Source organism: Trachypithecus francoisi, unplaced genomic scaffold (genome assembly GCF_009764315.1).
Source record: "Trachypithecus francoisi isolate TF-2019V2 unplaced genomic scaffold, Tfra_2.0 Lachesis_group19, whole genome shotgun sequence".
Lineage (NCBI taxonomy): Eukaryota > Metazoa > Chordata > Mammalia > Primates > Cercopithecidae > Trachypithecus > Trachypithecus francoisi.
In genome coordinates this window covers 24,622,179-24,646,188 of record NW_022681464.1, presented here as the reverse complement: position 1 = coordinate 24,646,188, position 24,010 = coordinate 24,622,179, and the positions used below count along the sequence as shown (strand labels likewise).

The 24,010-nt window shown below is 36.9% G+C and overlaps 1 protein-coding gene and 1 long non-coding RNA gene across 2 annotated transcripts in view; one reads left to right on the top strand and one right to left on the bottom strand.

Moving 5' to 3' along the window:
• Positions 1-2,770: 2,770 nt before the first annotated feature.
• On the bottom strand, positions 2,771-13,774 carry LOC117063847. Its single transcript, XR_004429118.1, has 3 exons — positions 13,656-13,774; positions 4,939-5,075; positions 2,771-3,225 (listed from the first exon to the last, which is right to left on the bottom strand). It is a non-coding gene; the product is annotated as an uncharacterized LOC117063847 (long non-coding RNA).
• Positions 13,775-17,089: 3,315 nt separating this feature from the next.
• DSG4 (desmoglein 4) overlaps positions 17,090-24,010 on the top strand; it is a 39,271-nt gene continuing 32,350 nt past the window's right edge. The window contains exon 1 of the mRNA XM_033178063.1: positions 17,090-17,373. Within this exon, the coding sequence (XP_033033954.1) occupies positions 17,305-17,373 (69 nt within the window). The 5' untranslated portion in view covers positions 17,090-17,304. The remainder of the gene's footprint in view (positions 17,374-24,010) is intronic.

Genomic DNA, 24,010 nt, shown 5'->3' with positions numbered 1-24,010 from the left:
CTACAGCCTCTGACCATTTCCCTCTCATCCTTGCAGCTCACGGGCTCATGTTGTTGTCATTTCTGTGCTTTATCAAAGCTTCAGTGTCTTGACTCTCACCACTTTCTCACTGTCAGCTTCACCTCTCTGTCTAATCTAGCTTCATGAGTACAACTAGAGTCACTTCTTTGTGAATGCCTTCAACCTACTTTCCCTGCTCTCTGTCTCTCGTCCCAGACCTTTCGCCCTCAATCTCTGTCTCCACACAAACAGCCAAACAAATTATCCAAGTGAGCTGACTTTTTAAATATTAAACACTCAATCTCAAATCTCAGCATAACATCAGATACTTCCCTGAAATCCTATCTGCTTCTCTTATAGATGTCCCATCTCATCATACTGGATTGCTACTCTGCATCTTCTTTGTCCTCAAACCTCCCACACCCCCTCTTCCCTTCTCATTCTTTGTTGATGACCTAATCCTATTGTCCATTGAGAAATCAAAAGTCATCCATTTCAAATGCATTCATCTTCCTCTGCAAAACCTCCATATCCACCAGTACTTGCACCCATCTCCTCCCTCCCATGGGCTTATTCCATGGATTTGTGGCCTATTCATATGAAAACACAGTCCTCCAGTTTTGCTCAAATCAAGGACTTTGCTCCTTCCTAATAGTATCTTTCCTATTCTTTTTCCTCTCTCTCTCTTTCTGTTTCCTCTCCTTCTCTCTCTTCTCTCTTTTTATCTTCTCTCTCTTTCCTCTCTCTTTCTCCCATCTTTTTTCTCTCTCCACTCTCTCTTTTTATCTCCTCTCTCTCATTCTCTTCCTGTCTCCTCTGTCTACTCTCTCTCTCTCCTCTCTTCCTTCCTTTCCTTCCTCTCGGTAGAACATTTTCATCTGCACCCCTCCTTGCAGCTAATGCCTCATTTGTTTGCTTGTTTCATCAAGCTTCTTGAAGTTTATGTACACATGCTGTCTTTTCTTTTCCATGTCCCATCAGACTTCAAAGTCCTCCCATCAGATTGTCATAATGGTCCTTATCAAGCTTGTCTAAGGTCTATGCATTGCAAGCACAAGGCCCACTTTTCTGTTCTCCCTCTTTCTTTACCTCTGGGTAAAATCTTTAAAAAGCAATCCTTCTTTCTTCCTTGAAACACTCTTGTGTCTTGGCTTGTGTAACACCGTTCTCTCCTGATATGCCCTGTATTTCATCAGCCAGTCTTGCTCATTCTATTTCCCTTGTTTCTCATTTATCCAATCCAATGTTTGGTCCCAAGCCCTCTTCTCTTAACATTTTACACTGACTCTGTGAGACCTCATCAAGACCCCTTTTTGAATGTTCAAAATTAAACTTATGATTTTACCTCCAGAATTTCCCCATTCCAATAAATATTATCCCATCTACCCCTTACTCAAGCCAGAAACTAAGGACTCCTTGATCTCATTCTTTCTCTCACTACCCAAATTTTATCCATTAGGAAGTTCTGTTTATTTTATAGCCAATATATATATTAAGCCATTTAATAGTTTGTATTAGTCAATTACCACACTGCTATAAAGATACTACCTGATACGGGTAATTTTGAAAGGAAAGAGGTTTAATTGACTCACAGTTCTGCATGGCTTGGGAGGCCTCAGGAAACTTATAATCATGGCAGAAGGCAAAGGGGAAGCAGGACCTTCTTCACATGCCAGCAGGAGAGAGAATTACAAGCAGGGGAAATGCCGATGCTAATAACACCATCAGATGTCATTAAAACTCACTCACTATCATGAGAACAGCATGGGGGAAACTGCCCCCATGAGCCAATCACTTCCCTCCCTTGACACATGGGGATTATAATCCAAGATGAGATTTGGGTGGGGACACAGAGCCATACCATTTAATAGTTTTAATCCTTATCTGTCACCATCCTACTGGCAACTGCCTCCTAGGTAGTCTCTCTGCTTCCACATCAGCCTTCTTCAAACAATTTTGTATAGATGAACCTATGTGACCTTTTAAAATATTAATCAGGTTGAGTCAACCCCCCTATTTTTTTAAATTATACTTTAAGTTCTAGGGTACATGTGCACAACGTGAAGGATTATTACATATGTATACATGTGCCATGTTGGTGTGCTGCACCCACCAACTCATCATTTACATTAGGTATATCTCCTAATGCTATCCCTCCCTCCTCTCCCACCCCACAACAGGCCCCAGCATGTGATGTTTCCCTTCCCGTGTCCAAGTGTTCTCATTGTTCAATTCCCACCTATGAGTGAGAACATGCAGTGTTTGGTTTTCTGTCCTTGTGAAAGTTTGCTCAGAATGATGGTTTCCAGCTTCATCCATGTCCCTTCAAAGGACATGAACTCATTCTTTTTTATGGCTGCATAGTATTCCATGGTGTATATGTGCCACATTTTCTTAATCCAGTCTATCATTAATGGACATTTGTGTTGGTTCCAGGTCTTTGCTATTGTGAATAGTGCCGCAATAAACATATGCGTACATGCGTCTTTATAGCAGCATGATTTATAGTCCTTTGGGTATATACACAGTAATGAGATGACTGGGTCAAATGGTATTTCTAGTTCTAGATCCTTGAGGAATCACCACACTGTCTTCCACAATGGTTGAACTAGTTTACAGTCCCACCAACAGTGTAAAAGTGTTCCTATTTCTCCACATCCTCTCCAGCAGCTGTTGTTTCCTGACTTTTTAAATGATTGCCATTCTAACTGGTGTGAGATGGTATCTCATTGTGGTTTTGATTTGCATTTCTGTGATGGCCAGTGATAATGAGCATTTTTTCAAGTGTCTGGTCAACCCCCCTATTTTTAAAGTTTCAATGGATTTCCAGTGAATGTCCCAGAAAAGCCTGCAGGGAGCTGTCTGATGTAGCATTGGTCCACAGTGGATGACGTTAATTTGCACTGTGATTGTTGTAATGGAAAAGTTGAAAAGAAATTAATTAAGGAAACGTTCTGGCTTTTGCAAATGATACTCACTCTGCATGAAACATTCTCCTCCTCACTTTTATATAGCAGCATCCTTTCATCCTTCAGGTAGCAATTTAAATATTATTTCCTCATATATTCTTTCCTTTGTCAATGTTTTCACGTATTCATTCATTTACTCTACGGATATTTATTGAATTCCAAATAGTTATACCAAGCAGTGGTGACATGACAGTGAAAGATAAAGTCCTTCTCCTTGTAGAGTTTATGATCAAGATAGAATGGAGATGAGGGAAGTCTGACAATAAAGAAATAAACAAGTACATATGTGGCATGTTAGATGACAGTAAATGATCAAGGGAAAAATAAAGTGGGATAATTCAGGAGAGGGATTGCAGGGCAGGAGGGACACACTTTTATATAGGGTAATTGAGGCAGGGTTCTATTAGAAAAGTAATATTTGAACAGAGATTTAAAGAACATTAAGGAGCAAGCCATGTGGCTATTTGGGTACAGGACATTTCAGACAGAGAGATATTCATGGAAGAGCAAGATCTCTGTGTGTAGAGAGATTAAAAGAAGGAAAGCAGCAGGAGGTAGGAGATCCCAGAGGAAAAGATTGAGATTGAGCTTGGCCTTGCAGGCCATCCTAACAAATTTATTCTGAATATAATGGAGAGCTACTGGGGAGTTGGGGCTGAGGAGTGCTTTGTTCAGGTTTGGGGTTGTTTGTTTATTTGTTTGTTTGTTTTGAGATAGGCTCTTGATCTGTCATCCAGGCTGGAGTACAGTAGCATGATCATGACTCACTACAGCTTCAACATTCTGAGCTCAAGAGATCCTTCCACCTCAGCCTCTAGAATACCCGGGACTACAGGCATGAGCCACCATGCCCTCCCAATTTTTGTATTTTTGGTAGAGACAGAGTTTTGTAATGTTGTCCAGGCTGGTTTTGAACTCCTGGGATGAAGCAATCCTCCCGCTTTGCCCTCCCAAAGTGCTGAGATTATAGGCATCAGTCACTGTGCCCAGCCTGGATTTGTATTTTTAAAGGAACATTTTACCTACAGGGTTGACACTTTGGGAAGGAAGTCACAAAAATCAACAAGGTATGTTAAAGAGCTACTGCGATAATCCAAGTGAGTGAGTGATCCAACCACAGCAGGTAGCAAAACAAGTGACAAAAACAAAACAAAAACCCTGGACAGATCAATTACAGAAAAAAAAGTAGGGAAAAAGGTCACTGAGCAACAGATTAAATTTAAATCTCACTATGAATTGCCTTGAAAAAAACTCAAACATAGTAAGTACAAATGGAGAATGTTAGGTTGGTCGAACAGTTTAGAAACGATGCCAGTTTCTAGTCATCTGCTTGGCTATTGAGTTCAAATAAGACAAATTCCGGCTGACCCTGAGAGAATTGCTTTTTCTAGTTTTACAAAGGAAGCCGAGCAACTTGGTATATCCCAGTCTACGCCTGTTTCTCAGTCATACCTCTTCTTTCTTTAGCTCTTATATAAAACCTAGAAGGAAGAATTTCTGCCTCCAGAACTTTCTCTAAACTACTCAGAATATCAGGCTCTGATTCTTACCAAAGTTTGCATCTGATTGGACCCAGAATATAATTTGTCACATTTTTTCAAAGAAAAATATTTTGATCCATTCAATTTATTAACTGTGTGTCTCAAAGTATATGACAGTTTCAGCTTAATAAATTATAGACGTGATTCTTAGCTTGTTTTGATCACTGCCTTATATTGGGATCACCCAAATGCAAACTCTGAGACAGGATTACAGAGCAATTTTGGAAGGAGGTAAAGGAACCATTGGTAGGTAACAGGGAGATGAAACATGCAAGGGAAAGCTACCAATAAATTGTACCTATCAAGCCAGTTACAACCATGGGCAATCGAAGCTTAGTCCTCCTGGGGAAAACACTGGGAGCCACTGTAGTACATGCCGTGTGGTTAAGCCATCGGATAAATAAGGGAGATAGTGTATTTATACATACCAGCTGCCATCAGTGAATAACTAAGGGCCACTTCTGGAAATAGTTAATTCGCTGCATCTGCTGCACAGGTGGGCAAAGAGGCTTTGGCATCAGTGAAGTGAAAAAATGCAGGAGCTGGCCCTTTGGGTGAGTGGGCACTGAAATGATAGGAGAAAAATACGGAGAAAGCCTTGTCAAGGTCTGTTAACAGCTATTGGGATATTGCGGCACTCTGGTAATAGATGCCACGAGAAACCTCAGAATTTGCTGACATGACAGGCCTTTCTTGAACATTTCCCTGTAAATAAGAATGGGTCAGATGCTACCATATTAATAGATTGGGTAACAATGAACAACAGTGTGAAATAGAAAAATCTTCAGGTCCCCTGTGTCATTAACTTTCATATCATTTATGTTAATTAGATGCTTGCCCCCCATAGCGTGCTTACACATATAACCATTTTTCTACAATACATGACTTGGCTTTACCATTACAAACTTAGGAACGGCCTGAATAATTGGTTTTGATATCTACTGCCAGAAGGAAAGGCTATGAATTCATCAAAGTCATCATTTTTTGTAAACATAACCCCAACATTTTAATAAGTTGTTACTAGTAACATCATACCAATTTACCCACTCTCTGAGACATGTTCTTGCGCCTAGCTTATTTTAAAAGGCACAACAGACCAGGCACTGTGGCTCACGACTGTAATCCCAGCACTTTAGGAGGCCAAGGCAAGCAGATCATTTGAGGTGAGGAGTGCAAGACCAGCCTGGCCTACATAGTGAAACCGCATCCCTACTGAAAATACAATAATTAGCCGGGCATGGTGGCGGGAACCTGTAGTCCAGCTACTTGGGAGGCTGAGGCAGGAGAATCCTTGAACCCGGGAGGCGGAGGTTGCAGGGAGTCGTGATCGTGCCATTGCACTCTGGCCTGGGCGACAAGAGCGAAACTCCATTTTTTTTGATGTTGTTGTTGTTTTTTGTTTTGTTTTTCTTTTAAGGCACAACAAAAAAATTACATTATATTGCCATTAGTTGGTTATGAAAATAATTAAATAACAAATGTTGAATTAATGTGTGATGCACAGAAATCAGCACAGCAACAAACAGAAACTTGTTCAGCACATGAATAAATGCAGTTCGTTTATACTCACATGGTTCTAAAACCCATCCTTGCATTGACAATCTATAAGAGAACTGACACCCTCGATTACAGCAAATTGCTTATCAAATTCTCACCACTCCAAACAGAACTACTTTTTCCAAATTGCTCATTGGTGTGATGGCACCTCTTTGAATGACAATATGACTACATTTTGTGCGATTGTAAAATGTGTCTCAGCCAATTATCTTACATGCATTTTAGGAAAAGATGAGCTATGTAAAAATTTAGACTTAACTAATTTTTAGTTAGAGCTGTAGGATAAAGAAAAAATGGTTTATTTTTACATAAACATTTTTCAAATATTTGAAAAATAGAGTCCAAAAAAGAGATTCTGAGGTTGGGACAAGAATGTATCTTTCTTCACATAAAAAAAAAAAAAATCATAGTAGCAGTAGAAATGTAATCCCAGAACTCTGTGAGATTGATAAATAAAAAAAAGTATAAAAGATCACCTGATAGATGAAATCAAACGTATGGAAAGATTCTGAACCTGCTAAACTCAAGAACAAGTGTTGTTCTCTGGCAGGATAAATGTAATTTTTCCCTCTCCTAGAGCAAAAATGTTTTATCAAATATTCCTGCAGCTTAGGCGAAAGGCATGTCAAAATGTCTATTCATCTTTGCTCTCTGTTCATGACCAGTGAATAATTTTTGAACTGCTACCTTGATTGCTAGGGCAAGCAGAGCAAGCAGAGGGCATCCTTTGCGAAGAGGATATGAACTTCAAAGTTATTTCCCATGAAAAGAGCTATTACTCACTGCAAATTAATAAATTAATATTTTGCTTTATACATCATCTTCTATAAACTTGACTGTTGAGAATTCATCACCAAGAAAACTAATCTGCTTTCAGTATAAAGACAAAAATAAACATGAATCTGGAAAACTGGAATATAAGCCTTGCAGTGCGGAAACTCAAGACAAGTGACATAATTAATAGGTTTTATTATTAATGGAGCTCAATCCTCCTTAGAAAAATCCTGGAAGCCTTCTGGTTGGTCTTCTTTTACCAACACTTTTATCAAAAGCCTAAAAGCCTTCCTTTTACAACATTATGGTTTGTGAAGTAAGGATAATGAATTCTTTTTTAAGATGAATAACATATTTAATAGTCATGAAAGCCAAAATAAAACTTAAAAATCAATATGATATAAAATTTCAAGGCCGGGCGCGGTGGCTCAAGCCTGTAATCCCAGCACTTTGGGAGGCCGAGACGGGCGGATCACGAGGTCTGGAGATCGAGACCATCCTGGCTAACACACTAGAAAAATACAAAAAATTAGCCGGGCGAGATGGCGGGCGCCTGTAGTCCCAGCTACTCGGGAGGCTGAGGCGAGAGAATGGCGTAAACCCGGGAGGCGGAGCTTGCAGTGAGCTGAGATCCGGCCACTGCACTCCAGCCTGGGCGACAGAGCGAGACTCCGTCTCAAAAAAAAAAAAAAAAAAAAAAAAAAAAATTTCAAATACAGGGAGACAATTATCACAAATTATGCATTATGAACCAGAGTAGCAAACAAAAAAAGAAAAATTGTATTTAATGACTATCACTAAATATTAGATATTAATATGTGGAAAAAATCAAGTCAGGTCTATACCCCATATTATAGGTTTTAATAAACAGGTAAAATATGTAAACACTCACTAGAAATTCTGAAAAGTAGAACACACTAAAAGAGAATAAATTATGTGCTATTTTCTTTACATAAAAGTATCTAATTTAATCTCCCAAAATTCACTAGGGAGCGAAACAAGGAAATTGTAATTTAGAGAACTAAGTTATAGAAAAAAAAAAGCCAAGTTAATAGTTTTGGAATTTGGAGCAGATTTAAATTTGTATATGTTTTAATATGCCTCAGTGACATAGTACATTTACTTTAATTATAAATAGGGATATAATTAGATAACTGTTGACAAACTAGAAACCATAATTAGGAATAAATAAGCTAAAAATATATATATTTTAGCTTCTACAAAGAGGAAACTGCCAAAGATGACAAAAAGGAAGACATTGAGAATATGCAGTAAATGATATCAGAGTCAAGACTTTCTTACTTTACTCAGCTCTGTGAAACCAACAAATAATAAATAAAATAAAAATGGAGAATAACCCATCTTCACAAAGAGCCTAAAAATGGTTATTAACCCTCTGCCCCAAAAACACACATAACACAAATAATGTCTACTAAATACAGTAAAATGTGTATCCAAATTACTAACATTTAGAACTAGTTAATTTTCCTTCAGCTCTCTTTCAGAGTTGCTATTGTCTGAATGTTCATGTCCTCTCAAAATTAATATGTTGGATTTCTAATCCCCAAGGTGATGGTATTAGGAGTTGGGACCTTTGAGAAGTGATTAGCTCATGAAGGTGGAGCCCTCATTAATGTTATTAATGTCTATGTAAAGTAAGCTTGCTTCCTCACATTACCTGACTTCAAATTATACTATAAGGCTACAGCAACCAAAACAGCATGGGTCTGGTACAGAAATAGATACATAGATCAATGGAAAAGAACAGAGAACTCAGAAATAAAGCCACACACCTACAGCCATCTGCTCTTTGACAAAGTTGACAAAAATAAGCAATGGGGAAAGGATTTTCTATTCAATAAATGATGCTGAGGTAGCTGGCTAGCCATACGCAGATGAATGAAACTGGACCCCTATCTTTCATCATATACAAAAATCAACTCAAGATGGATTAAAGATTTAAATGTAAGACTTCAAACTATAAGAACACTAGAAGAAAACCTAGGAAATACCATTCTGGACATTGGGCTTGGCAAAAAATTTATGGCTAAGTCTTCAAAAGCAATTGCAGCAAAAACAAAAATTGACAAGTGGAACCTAATTAAACTAAAGAGCTTCTGCATAGTGAAAGAAACTATCAACAGAGTAAACAGACAACCTACAGAATGGGAGAAAATATTGGCAAACTATGCATCCAACGATGTCTAATTTTCAGAATCTCTAAGGAACTTAAACAATTGAACAAGCAAAAACCAAATAACTGCGTTAAAAAAATGGGCAAAAGACACGAATGGACCCTTCTCAAAAGAAGACATACAAGCGACCAACAAACACATGAATAAATGCTCCACATCACTAATCATCAGAGAAATGCAAATCGAAATCACAATGAGATACCATCCCAAACCAGTCAGAATGGCTTTTATTAAAAAGTTTAGAAAAACAAAAAACAAAAACAGTTGCTGGTGAGGCTGCAGGGAAAAGGGAAAGCTTATACACAGTTGGTGGGAATGTAAATTAGTTCAGCCATTGTGAAAAGCACTTTGGAGATTTCTCAAAGAATTTAAAACAGAACCTCCATTCAACCCTGCAATCTCATTACTGGATATATATCCAAAAGAAAATAACTCATTCTACCAAAAAGACACACGCACTTGTATGTTCGTCACAGCACTACTCACCGTAGTAAAACACAGAATCAACCTAGGTGCCCATTAATGGTGGACAAAGCGGGGTACATATATACCATGAAATACTACACAGCCCTAAAAAAGAATGAAATTATGTTCTTTGCAGCAACATGGATGCAGCTGGAGGCGATTATGCTAAGTGAATTAATTCAGGAATAGAAAACCAAATACCACATGTTCTCACTTATAAGTGGGATCTAAACATTGACACTCATAAACATAAAGATGGCAACAGTAGATACTGGACACTACTAGAGTGGGGAGGGAGGCAAAGGTGCAAGGACTGAAAAACTAGCTACTGAGTACTATGCTCAGACCTGGATGATGGAATCAACCATACTCCAAACCTTAGCATCACACGATGTACCCATGTAACAACATGTATACCCTAAATCTAAAATTAAAGTTGAAATTATTTTTAAAAAGGAAAATGCAAATTTAAATTACAATGAGATACCACTACGTGCTTAATAGAATGGCTAAAATTAAAAAGTCTGCTATACCAAGTGCTGGTGGGAAAGTAAAATGATATCTCAAGTTTGGAAAACAGTTTGACAGTTTCTTAAAATGCTGAACATGCATCTACACCATGAGCCAGACATTCTACTCCGAGGTATTTACCCAAGAGAAATGAACGTATATAAATCCGTACCAAAGATGTGTACACAAATTTTTATAGCAACTCTACTTCGGGTAGCCTCAAGTTGATAACAACGCAAATGTTCATCAACAGATGAACAAATTTAAAAAATTGTACTATACTTATACAAATAAATATTACTTAGCAATAAAAAAGAATGAACTATTGATGCACAAAACTTAGCATGAATAGCAAAATAATTGTGCTCACAAATGTCAAACAAAAATGAACACACTGTGTAACCCCATACGTAAAAAATAAATTATACTTTAATAAATATATAACATAATATATAATTCCATAAAATGTAAATTAATCTCTAGTGATAGAAAACATATTAGTGTTGCCTGGGAATAGGGTAGCTGGGTAGGGTGGGAAGGAAGGATTATAAAGTTGCATGGGGAGACTTTTAGGGATAATGGATATGTCCATTATCTTGGTTGTAATGAACCTGGATGGAAAACTCCTAAACAAAATAGTCACAAACTGAATCCAGGAATATATCAAAAATACTAGTGACCAGATTTGTATTTATTACCAACAATGCAACTCGGGTTAACATTAGAAAATCTATCCGTGTAATATATACAGTAATAGATTGAGAAAAAACATACAATCTTCCCAATATATATGACATGTTTGCTAAAATCCAGCATGTTCTTATGATAAACATTCTTAGCAAACTATGAGCAGGAGATTTTCTTAACCTTATACACAATTTCTATAAAATCAATAAAACAAATATTATGCCTGATAGTGGAATATTAAAGGTTTTCTCTTTGAAATACAGAAATAACAATGATGTTCACTATCACAGCTTCATTTAACATGGCATTGATGGTTCAAAAAGGAGGAGGGAAATGTTATAGAAACTGGAAGAAAAAGAAAACTATCATTATTGTCAGATTAAATGATTGCGTAGTCAAAACTCCAAAAGAATCTTCGGAAATATCATTCAAATTTAAAATATGGGTTTAACAAGATTACTGGACACAAAAATCAAATGGTTGAAATCAATTGCATTTCTATCTGCAAGAAAATGTAATTAACAAAATATAACATTTCTACTAGCATCAAAGAAATCTCAAGTACCAAACAGTAAGTATTTAAAATGTCTCTGTAAGACCTTGACACTGAAAAATAATTAAACTGTATTAAATAAACCTTAAAAAAGAGATATTTTCTGTTTATGTATTCTAATACTTGAGCCAAAAATGAAATTTGATAATTCTTTCCAATTTACTTCAACATATTTTGCAATCCTAATCAAAATCCTAGTTCACTTGTGAAACAGATAGCTGATTTTAAAAAGTACAGGAAATACAATTGGCCAAGAATAGCCAAAACACTTGAATGGAGCAAAGTGGGGGAACTTTCTCTATCAGCTATTAAGATTTACTACAAAACTATGCAATTAAAGTGAAATTAGCAATGACGTAAGAATAGGCAAATAAGTAAAAGGAAAAAAGGGATAATATGCAACTTTCAAAGATACACATTTTTATGAACACTTATTTTTATTTAAATTTTTAATATCTTTATTTGTATATTATGTATTTTATGCACAGATTTTGACTTATGATAGCTGGTATTATAAGCAGTGCAAGAAACACACTGTTTTCAATGAATGTGCTAGGACATTAAGGTATCTATATAAAAACAAAGATGAAATTGATCCTATACCATTTACAAAAATCATCTCCAGGTAATATAGAGATGTAAACTTGTAAGGCAATATATTATAGGTACATTAAAAGCTTTCTTAAACAAGACATAAGAGCATTAACTATAAAAGAAAGAATTGATAAATGGGGACTGAAAATAAGAGTTTCTAGTCATGATAAGAACTCATTAAAAAAATTTAAAAGATGAACCACAGAATGAGTTCAAAATATTTGTAATGCATGTAACCAACAAATAATACATGGATATGTATAACGTAGAGCACTAAAAATTATTTTCAGCAAAGAGAACAGTACAGTTTAAAAAGGGGGGAAACACTTTAATATGAAAATATTAAATGTTTATATAGATATTTAATATTAATAACATTAATTAAATAATTTAATATTAATAGTAACAATACTAATAACAAAGGAAAAAATCCAAATGACCAATAGACATATGCAAAGATGCCTAACAGCAATAATCAGAGAAATGCAAATGACATATAATACTCATCCTACAAATTGGCTAAAATTTAAAAGTCTAAGAATGCTTTTGATATTGGTGTCGGTGAGCAAAGAAAACTCTCCTTAAACTGCTGATGGGAGCTCAGTTGGTATTCTCTAGCAGGTTAAAAAAATGTTAACTTGTGACCCAGAAATTCCACACCTTGATACAACCTAGGGAATTCATGTAAATGTACTGACATAAAGGAGACATGAGGAAGGAAGCAGAGATGATGTGATTGTTGGAAGCAGGACATAAGCCAAAGAATGAAAATACCCTCTACAAGCAGGAAATAGCAGGGAGATACATCTATTCCTTAGAACCTCTAGCAGGAACAAACCTTGCCCAAGAGTCATTGTGGACTTCAGACCTCTAGAACAGTAAGATAATGAAGTTGTGTTGTTTTAAGTCACTAAGTTTGTCATAACTTATTACAAACTTCTGTATTGTAATAAGTTATGACAAATAAACTAATACAGAAAGCAGAATTGTTGATGAAAACCTAACCTATGCAAAAACATAATCATTATCAATTGCAAAAAATCTAAACAAATTCAAAAGAAAAAAACAAGTGAATTGTGACACATATGACAGAGGCTCATTTCTCTCATATACAAAGGTATATGAAAGAACCAGCATTAAAGACATCAGCAGCCCAGTGGAAAACCAGGAAAAAGGAAATAAATATTTCAAATAAAAAGAAATATAAATAACCAATATCTCTCCCCGGCCCCTGGCCCACCCCATGAAGAGATGCTAATCTTATTCACATTAGAAAAATGTTCTTGACTGGGTGCCGTGGCTCACACCTGTAATCCCAGCACTTTGGGAGGCAGAGGCAGGCAGATCACTTGAAGTCAGGAGTTCAAGACCAGCCTGACCAACAAGGTGAAACCCGATCTTTACTAAAATTACAAAAAATTAGCCGATATGGTGGCAGGTGCCTGTAATCCCAGCTACTCAAGAGGCTGAGGCAGGAGAATCGCTGGAACCCAGGAGGTGGAGGTTGCAGTGAGCCGAGATTGCGCCACTGCACTCCAGCCTGTGTGACAGAGGGAGACTCTGTCTCAAAAAAAGAAAAAATAAAAATGTTCTTGTTTACCTGGTGCCATTTCTCCCTGGGCCACCCACGGGGCCAGGTGATTACCCTTCAACTTCAGCCTGCCGCCCCAGAATTACCTAAAGAGCATATTAAGAATGAATAATTCTAGATCTCATCCCCAAAGATTCTGATTCACTAAATTTGGGGCCAGGAAATCTGCATTTTCTACATAATGGCCTAAGAAATATATTTCAAAAAAATACTGCCTACCTTTTGACCTTCCTATTGCTGGATTTCTTCTTCAGACATCCTGAGCTGACCAGACTCTATAGTCAAGGCAGCCAGATATATGACGAACAGCATCAAAGGTTAACCATGTACATGATACAACTTTGTCATAAGAGGGGCACTGCCAGAGTCACTGAAGAAGTCAGAGTGACATCTAAGTAATTATCACACTGTAGAATGGCTGCCACTGTAGTCATCGGGAGGCAGGAGGTAAACTAAGATGATATTTCCGAGATAAGTATGTAGCAAGTATGCAATAAGTATGTAAGTAATGCACTTTATTTAATATAAAGTTAGAAGCCTTGCTATTCTGTCTCCACTTATTTGGAATATATCCTATATCTGTGAAGTCACAGAGATAATCAACAAGGCACCTCTGTCAGGATGGAAGTATGATTTTAGGGTATAAACTAACATAATCTTTATGAAAATAACATAACTAGGAAACTGATGTTTAATCGCTATGATTTCTAACACCCACTAAATAACCTGGTTGGCCGGCCCCTTGTTGCCATACATAAGTTGCCTTTAATGAGGGGACAGGATGTTTATCTTCAGTGTGGTAGGTGAACAGACATGTATTCACAGCAATGACTCTAGGTCAAAACCTTGACAAGCCTTGCTTACCTTTTGTCCCCTGCTCCCCAGGCCCAGACTAATTGAAAACCCTTTGCTTGTGTCAGCTCTAGAAACAACTTGTGCTGCATTTGACCAGCATACTTTAGGACCATACATACTTTTTAAATTTCCTTTCCCCTAACTCCTGCTTTCAAGAAATAGAATTGTCCTTGGATACTTGAATAATGTCCAGTAGTAACCCTAGACTAGAATAATTTGATGGAAAAGTTTGCCCTAAGGTCATTCCCACAATACTGTTGCCTGTATAAATTATGCTTCTGTTTTTCACAGAGAACTTGTATTGGTACACATTGAATTTCTTGCCTTCTATGGCATTGATTTGAAAAGTACATGTGTTAAAGCTCTCACTATATTCTACACAGATGTGATGTGGAGAATAAAGGTGTCTTGCTACTTTATACAACATTACAGAAGCATAAGAACAATAATTAAATATCAATAGCATCCCTGAAAGTCAATGTATGGTTTCATCTGAGCAAATGAAATGTCACTGGTTTGACATCAAAAATAAATACTATAAAAAAACTTACTAAAAAATATTCTGCTCATAGAACCAACAGTTCAGTAAACTCTAAAGTATAGGAAAGTCTTTTAAAGCTAATAGTGTTAAACCATCAACTATTTTGCCTTTACATACATAGTTAATAATGAAAAGTGACTTAGTATTTATATAAACTGACTTTGAAAGAGGAGATGGAATTCTTGCCTGTCTTTGGCCCTAATAAACCGTACAGCCTCTCTGGACTATCACATGGGTAGGAGAGAGGGAGGATAGGAGAGACTGGATTATATGATCTCTGTGATTATCTTTAAGCATTAATGTTTTGTGCTCTGTTTCTATAATGACTGATACTCTTCGAGAGAAACAGAAGTAGCTACTCTTTATCTACACAAGCTGAGAACCATAACCAAGTTTTGTCTTTGAGAATTCCACTGTAAAATCATCCCCTGTGGGAAACAGTAGCTCACACCTGTAATCTCAGCACTTTGGGAGGCCAAGGCAGGAGGATCACTTAAGCCCAAGAGTTTGAGACCAGCCTGGACATTATAGCAAGACCTTGTCTCTACAAAATATTTTAAAAATTAGCCAAGTGTGGTGATATGCACGTGTAAACCCAAGTGCTTGAGAGGCTGAGGTGGGAGGATCGCTTGAACTCAGGAGGCAAAGGTTGCCGTGAGCTGTGATCAGAACACTACTGCACTCCAGCCTGGGAAACAGAGCAAGACTCTGTCTCCAAAAAAAAATTTTAAACAAAAGATCATTCCCACAAATCTCCAAGGAGTAAATAGAAATGAAATGATGGGGCTTCAGGTAGTCACTCCTTAGTTATTGAAGAATCTTTTAAATACGCTCATGATTATAATCTGTATTCAAATTCTGGATACCACTTAAATCAGGAGTTTCAAATGGAGAAAGCTAGAGGTACCCACATAAATAATCTAGTACCTATTTCTATTGCTTCCTGTTTCTTTTCTTTAAAACCCATCCTCTAAATAGCATTCAGGTAGACAGAAAATCTTATATTTCTGAAAAAATCATCTATAGTGTAAACAAAAGGTAGAAACCTTTGTGAAATATCTCCTTCAAACAGAACAATAGAGAAGAATGTTGTTTTTCCCTTGTGAAAAGCAATCTCACATAAGGACCTAGTGTTGTTTAATTAATTCTCTTAGGCAAATTAAATTATCTAATTCAACATGACATGAAATCATGCAAAAATAAATTACTTTATCTGTCTTCCAAAAATGCTAAAACTACTTTTCTCAAAAAAGTAAGCAATACCCAGAATACATTCTATTACCAGGGTCAACCTTGTTTCTGAATTACAGTGACGGGATAGTGAAGACAGGAAGCAGTCTGCCTTTGAAATTCTCCAACCAACATGTATTATCTATAAATCAGAGAACAGTTAACTGCATTTTCTTTTACGTTTATTGACGTTGCTGCCAGCCTGCAATTTTTGTATCAGGATACTCTATAACCTGTTTCAAACCCACACTAACAAAGGAAAAGGGAGACATGAAAAAATGGAAACAATATTCAAAAACATCTAGATCCCACTCAGAGCTTTTTTTCGTTAAATTCTCACATTTCCAACTTCAGTTTCTCCTTAATAAACGTTTGTGATGGTGTAAACAGTGTTCTTCACCCACACTATGTACTTTTTATCAGTGGTAATACCATGAGAAGTGAGAATGTTGTACTGTAATTACTTTAAAATGATTTTGTAAATATCATATTGTAGAGGTTTGACTGAATAAGCAAGAAAGAAAATGCCAAAGTATGGAAACAAACATACTGGTACTAGTTAAATAAGAGTTCCTTCACCTTAACTTTGTTATTTAAGAACATCTTTAAAATTGAGAGTGCAGTTCAACCACAAGACATTTTAAAGAGAGAAGCAGGAATCAACTGAATTGAGACAAGCTTCATTATTCTATCTTTCTTCCTATACCATACTTGAGGCCTGATGACTTTCAACAATGGCTTCTGCTAAAAGTATCATTCCTTGAAGTGGGTTCTGTAGTGGACATGTGTGTGTATGTGTTGTCAGTATATGTAATTTTGCTTTTACAATGTTGGCAGTAAGAAGAAGCCTTCTAATTTTATTCAGCATGATGATAGGCCCTAGCATTTTAATTATTTTTTATGTTGTGAGTAATTTATTATTCATTGGCTATCTTCCCTGTAAATCTTGTCCTAGCTCTGTAAGGTTTTTCTTTGGTGTCCAACAAAGGGTTTCATTGCAATAAGAATCAAGGTGTGTCTAAAATCTTACCCAGAGCCCAAACAATGCCAGTCTTCCAGACCAGCCTGAGAGTCTGGGGTGGGGAAACAGAGTCATTATAGAGTATCTTCATCTCTCTGCCCCGAGAGCACCAGAGTTATCACCCATGCCCTCCTAAAAGGGTGTCTCGAAGCGTATTTTGCTGTAGAGCAGAATTCGGAACCAAGAAGACAAGGGCTCAAACTGAATCTCACAGGATTTGTATGCAAGAGAAACCCAAAGGAATGGATTGGCTCTTCTTCAGAAACTTTTGCCTCTTGATCGTTCTAGTGGTAAGTAGAATTTAAAGAGGTGGGAAGGAAATGCAGCCTCAAGGTCTTGTCTCTGTCAGCAGATGGGCTTTCCACATGGGATTTATTCCATTTTTAATCCCCTTCCTACAAACAGAGTTCTAGAAGTCCAGCCTCTGTTAATTTCAAACAACTCTCTGTGCCTTGAGGAACAAACTGCCATGGAGAAGCAGGATGAGAATCTGGCTGAATTAAATTTATATGCCCTCAGAGACATAATCTACTTCACTTTAAATGCTAGGACTATTTTAAAATTTTTAATTGGAAATAAAATTCATATTCTATGGTCATATACATAAATCAGATAGATTGCTGTGAAAACTCCCAGTGCAAATGGGTTCTAAATTTGAAGGGAAGTTAATTGAGCCCATTTCTTTTCAACAGTTATCTCCCTATGAGTTTCTTTCAAAGTGGAGGAATGATAGCCATGTTGAAATTACATTGCAAATAATGATGAATATTTAAGTCACGAAAATTTTTTCCAGTCAGATATTGCTAAAGAAAAATGAAGCCCAGCCATCAAGACGAACCTTTTCTCAAATTATTAATACATTCCTACAGACCAGCAAAGAAATATTTAAATGACTTATTTCTTTACAGTAAACATGGCATTTTGGATATTATATTACTTTCCTCTAACCTTTGGGTGCCCAAGGTGTGACATGATTTCCAGACAGGCAGCATACATAGCAAGTATCCTACCCTAGAAAGAGATAATTCCAACTCCAAAGAACAGAGTTCCAGTTGGCCAATCACCAAACTATTGCCAATTCAATTAGAAAAGTTTTGTTTAAAGAATCAGTTATACTAGACTAGACTTAAGTCTACTGATGATTAAATGATAGAACAATTCAGTCCAAATAGCTGAGAAAAATAAGTGGGAAGATAAGAGGACAGGATTATTAGGAATTGTACAAATTTTTCAAAGTAAATTAAGATGAACGCATTATAGGTGGCCACACTTCAATCTCCCAGCAGTATCCACATTAGTGCTACAACCTACGCTTAGAAAATGATTCCCATCCTATTCTTAGGCAAGTGGCAATTATACCAGACTCCTCTGAACATCCGTTGTAAGAAACAGAGAGTAGCTAGGGCTGGGAGAGATGGGAGCACATCATTCTCCAGTAGGCACAGTGAGAGCTACTCTTCTGGAATTCACATATCTAAACTTCAAGAGCAGCACAGGAGCCAAACACTGCCAAAGGGCACACAACCCCAAGCTCAAAAGGGAACGTGAGAACAGTGGTAGAATATTGCATCCTCTGAGTTTAGGAGACAGATTATTAAACAAGACAATTTTTGAAAAATATTTTTAAACTTAAAAACACAACCTAGAAGGGCAATATTCTGTTACAATGATCATTATTTATTTACTGCATAAAATAAATGTTACTAAAAGAAGAGGCAAGAATCAAACTTGGTCTTCAATAGAAATAGTAAGTTATTAATATATACCTCTTGTTACACTTCTACTGAGTTTTTCATGCTTTGACTCAGATAAACTTTTGGTTTTCTGTAAGGAAAACTGTATGTGTCAAGATTTTAGAGGCCACTTCTGAGCACTAAATCTTACCTCCCATTGCCTTCTGCACAGGCATGTTTTATGATAATATTATTTAATTGAAGAGTTGATTATTCTCCTTGATCTTGAAAGAGTATTGTATTTCAGACTCGGGATATTTTTTGGTAGTATTTATTTATTTTCCTTGGTAACACTAGCGTTTTTAATACTTAATTCCTTCTACTCCTCATTGATACTGAAGTCTTTGTGTTTGACATTTCATGGTAATTGTGAAAAAGTTCTTTATGTATTTTTTTCTTTATGCATGTATAATAGATCCCTTACCATATCAATCAATAATGTCTGGAATTGGGAGGTAGAGACTTCTAGCATGTTTCAAAATTGAAACAAATACAAGAATTGTTTAAGGAGAATCAATATGATATTATAGATATTATAAGAAAGTAGGCATGCCTACTTGTCTTTAATTTCCTGAACTTGAACTCTGCCCCTTCTTCATTAACTAAATCAAAGACTTTCTGGGGCATCATTGCAGCTTACACTAATGAGGGTGTGGCAGCCTCTCAGAGACTCCCAGGTACTTTGTGTCAGCTACATCCTAACCGCAAATAGTACTTTAAACAAAGTTCTGACTGGCTAACCAGTAAAAGGTACTCAAAACTCTAGATTACAATAGGGCATTGATTTTATCACGAGTCATTTGGCATTTTCTTCCTAAGGATGCTTATCATGTTCTTCTCCTATAAAACAGATAGGGGTGGTGAGGAACAATCAACAGTGAATCGAGACTCAGAAGTCCCGGGTTTGAATCACAGCTCCTCTTCAAAGTGGCTGTGTGACTTTGGCAAAAGGACCCAGCTTCTCAGGGCTTCCTTTGATCTCATGTGAGAATATATGGTTAGACATGATGTTATTAAGTTGCTTCTACTGTAGAAACTCTGCAATTCTAAAATTATCTCCACTGAATACTTACATAGTAGAAGTTCACTTCTGGCTCATAAATAGTTTTCATAAATTTGGCTGGGGAATCTGAGGATTTAGGTAATGCTACAGATTGTATAAATTTTATAAGGAAGGAATCACTTAAGGCAGGACAGTTATTAGCTGGAAGAGGCCTATATTATATCAAGTTGATAAGGTCATAAAAGACAACCATTTATCAGATAAGAATTTTTTTCTATGTATGGTGACCATTCATGCTACATATAAGATGTAAACACTTCCATTAAATAGTCTGATTCTGGGAAGTAAAGAAGGTAGGTGGCTAAATATAGCTATTATCTTATTGCAAGTTGAGAGCAGGCATCAAAATTTGAAAACATATTTAAAACTAACTTCGCCACTTACCAATTTAGTTCTCACATGCACTCAAATATGTTATTCTAAAACATGGAACAGAAATTTGTTTTTATTTACTTGTCAGGCAAATTTCCAGAAATATGATGGAGAGAAAAACACCTTATCTGATTTGGTTTGATATTTGTACTAAACAGAATACCCTACATTGCTTTAAATGATCAGTTTCAGTACTGCTTATTACAGAAAGAATGTACTCATCACCCCAAAGGTTACATCAAAGCAAACCTCACCTATATTATTGTTTTGTTGATATAAGTGGCTAAGGAATTACTAAATGTATTTTAAATCAGTGGATAAGTTTATATTTTTTGCCTTCAAATTTCTGAGGAGTCCATGGTGAGAACCTTATATAAAAAGTTTTATATCCCAAGAGATATCTGGTATTACCATGACCTATAACTTAGTATCGTTTTCTCAAGAATATCTACTTATTGACTTGCAGGATAAAAATTCTGCCCTAAAAAGATTTCATGGCCCTTGGGATTCTACGACCCTTTTCCTTTTTGAAAGATACTTTCTTTGTGTGGGGGAGAGCTTCTGGATCCTGAGTGCATAGTCCGATGACTCTTTTCTAGTTCTTAAGTATCCAGGAAGGAGTTCCTTATAGAGCAATGAAACCGTTGTTTAAGCTGCAGTAATGTTTCCTTCCCTTCCCCAAGTGGGAGCACAGTTGGAATTCTTCACTCGTGGAAAGCAGCTCTGACTACAGGGTGTGTGACAACAGTGCCTGGAGGGAAATCTTTAGACATAAGTTGCATGAGAAATGTTTGCCCTTCTTTTCTACACAGAAAATTACATGGCTTACAAACTAAAACGTCATTATTGATACACCTTCAATTATAAACAAAAGTGGTATAATTAGGCTTGAACTTGGCAACTCTACCGTAGACCTAGTAGGATGGTAACTGCTTTACTCAATTATTATTATAAGCATTATTCAGGCAAGAACTGCTTATTAATAAGTTGGTCCTACATATGTGGATGACTTCAAAACTGACTACTTACTTCAGTAGCCTTGTTCTGTAGCTACCACTTTAAATACACTCAGAATGTAAGAGAATAATATCTATTCCAATATTGCAAGAAGCATATATTATATGACTTAGAGTCTACATATCTTATGTAAAATCATCGTATTCTCTCTAGAAGTAAGTATTAAAAGAGAAAACAAGACCCATAAAAATTTCTGCAATTTTCTATAAGTTAGATGACAATACAGTATGGCATATCCTATTATTCCTCTCTGGAATATATACATTATTACAGGTCAAAACTTGTCTTGCACACGGAGAACAGTGTCTGTCACATGCTTTGCCAATGAAAATGTTTCAATGAATGAATGGATTTAGTTTCTAACTTATCTTTCTTACCAAGTCACTTCATCATATATTTCCCACCCACATGTTGATGAGCAACTTTAATATGGTTAGTGAGCTTTAAAAAGAGCTCGACTGTTTCCAGTTGAGACGAGGTGTTGGTTCTCTGAAGCTGCCAACCACTACATTTCCATTCTAACACCTGACATTAACAAAACATTTCACAGTTAACAAAACCATTTGAAGAGATTACAAAAGTCTCGAAAGGCAAATCTTACAAATTTTAAAAAAAATGTTCATGGGGTAAATTAGTCAGACAGCTCACAACTGGGACAGTCAGGATGTGAACCCAAAACTCTTTCCACTCTGCCAGCATTGACTCCCTTCCCCTTTTGGGCCAATGCCCAACACTGTACATTCTTTCTTTACATTGCCTAATTCATCCCAATATCTTTTTTTATTTTCCTGCTTGCCTCCTGTTTTAACATGTCACTCTTTCTAGGCCTGTGTCTTACTCTTCATTTCTTTCTCAGAAATTAGCACAGACATAAATTTTAGTTTCTTTTTTTTTTTTTTTTTTTTTGAGATGGAGTCTTGCACTGTCACCCAGGCTGGAGTCCAATGGCATGGTCTTGGCTCACTGCAACCTCCGCCTCCCGGGTTCAAGCAGTTACCCTGCCTCAGTCTTCCTGGTAGCTTGGGATTACAGGCACCCACCACCATGCCCAGCTAATTGTGTGTGTGTGTGTGTGTTTAGTAGAGATAGGGTTTCACTATGTTGGCCAGGCTGGTCTCAAACTCCTGACCTCATGATTTGCCCGCCTCAGCCTCCCAAAGTGCTGGGACTGCACCTGGCCAAATTTTAGTTTCTTCAGCATTTTTATATTTCCAGTAAAAGTCCTGTTCAAGTTCTTGCCATTAATGCAACCTATCAAAAGGACATCCAAAAATAAAGTGAAACAGGAAACTGTCATCAACCAGGCCCAGAGAGACTGTAACACACTCAGGATACCACACATCTCTCTGGGTTATGTTTGCTCCCTCAACAGCACCTGCCTCCAACTCCCTTTTCTAGTACTTTACCATTGTGATGACTGGCTCAGCCATTTCCATTCTGTGTGTGTGTCTTTTACTCAGGGCCTCAGGTCAAGCCACATCAGCGGATGATGCCTAAACCACATATTGCTCTGAAAACATGACTTTCGGGCTGGTCCAAAGGTAGTGAGTTGTCTCAACTGATTGTTCACAGTCACTTGCAGGTCAAACTCCTTGTTCTATTCTTTCCCCCCTGTCTCACTACTGCACTTGACTGGTCTTAAGAAAGAAAAATTTTTTAAAAGACTTTTGTAGGCAAGGAATTTCCACAATTACCTAGGAGTCCATGACTACTTTTCACAGTTTAACTGAGGTTCATACAGTTATACTATGCTATGCAATTTAGGAGGCTGATGTCATTCCATGCTTCTTCCAAAACACTTATTAACAGGTGTTTCCTAGAAAGTGAGGGCTCCTGATAGGGCTTATGATTTCATAGGGCCTGGGAGTAATACCTGGCAAGTTCCTTCCGGGAGACCTGTATATAAAGTGACAGGATTTGGAGAGTGTGGCTTCTGTTACCCTCATCCTTAGAACCAGCTGAGCAGGGAGCAGAAATACCACAAATGTACTACGGAGGCACAGCACAGGTTCTGCTAGATGAGAACCCTGGGTTCTAGTGTTCCACTTCTCTGGCCTGAAAATAATTAAAAATAAAAAATTCAGGGACAGCAAAAGGATGAAAAGGGACTTATACTAAAAAATTCTCAGAGTTACTTCAGTTGAGTTGGGCTCTGTAGAAAGGATAAGACCAAGGTAAAATGAACTCAAAACTCCTCATCCCTTTAAACTACAGACAAGTCTGCTTGATGTGGCTACTTTCAAATTCTTAAAAATGATAGACTAGTACTTTTAGATGTCACGGGGCACTATGAACGCGCCCTTGAAATCAAAGAAGAAAACTCTTCCTTCATTCTTCCTTCCTCTTTACAAATGTACTGAGCATTTGCTGTGCCTGTCACTTCCACCTTGGTCATTCTATTTGGATCAGAGTCTGAAACAGGGAGAAGCCAGGGGATTTGTCCAAAACCACACTACTGAGTTCTCGTGCCCGCATGTCTCAAGAAATTTTTGATAAAACACATTGTTTTTTATTAAGCCAAATTATAATTTAAGGCTACATATCCACTATGAACTATAAATCATTGAACTTCGAAATATACATGTGATATCAGCTTAATTGTTACTATAATAGTCTTCAAATTGGGACACATATTTTGCTGAATGCATATTCCTTTAAAACTCTAGTTTTAAAACTCTAGTTTTATTCTAGCATTTTCCAGATCCTCAACTTCTAGTCTTTCTTCAATTCAATCTACCTCAG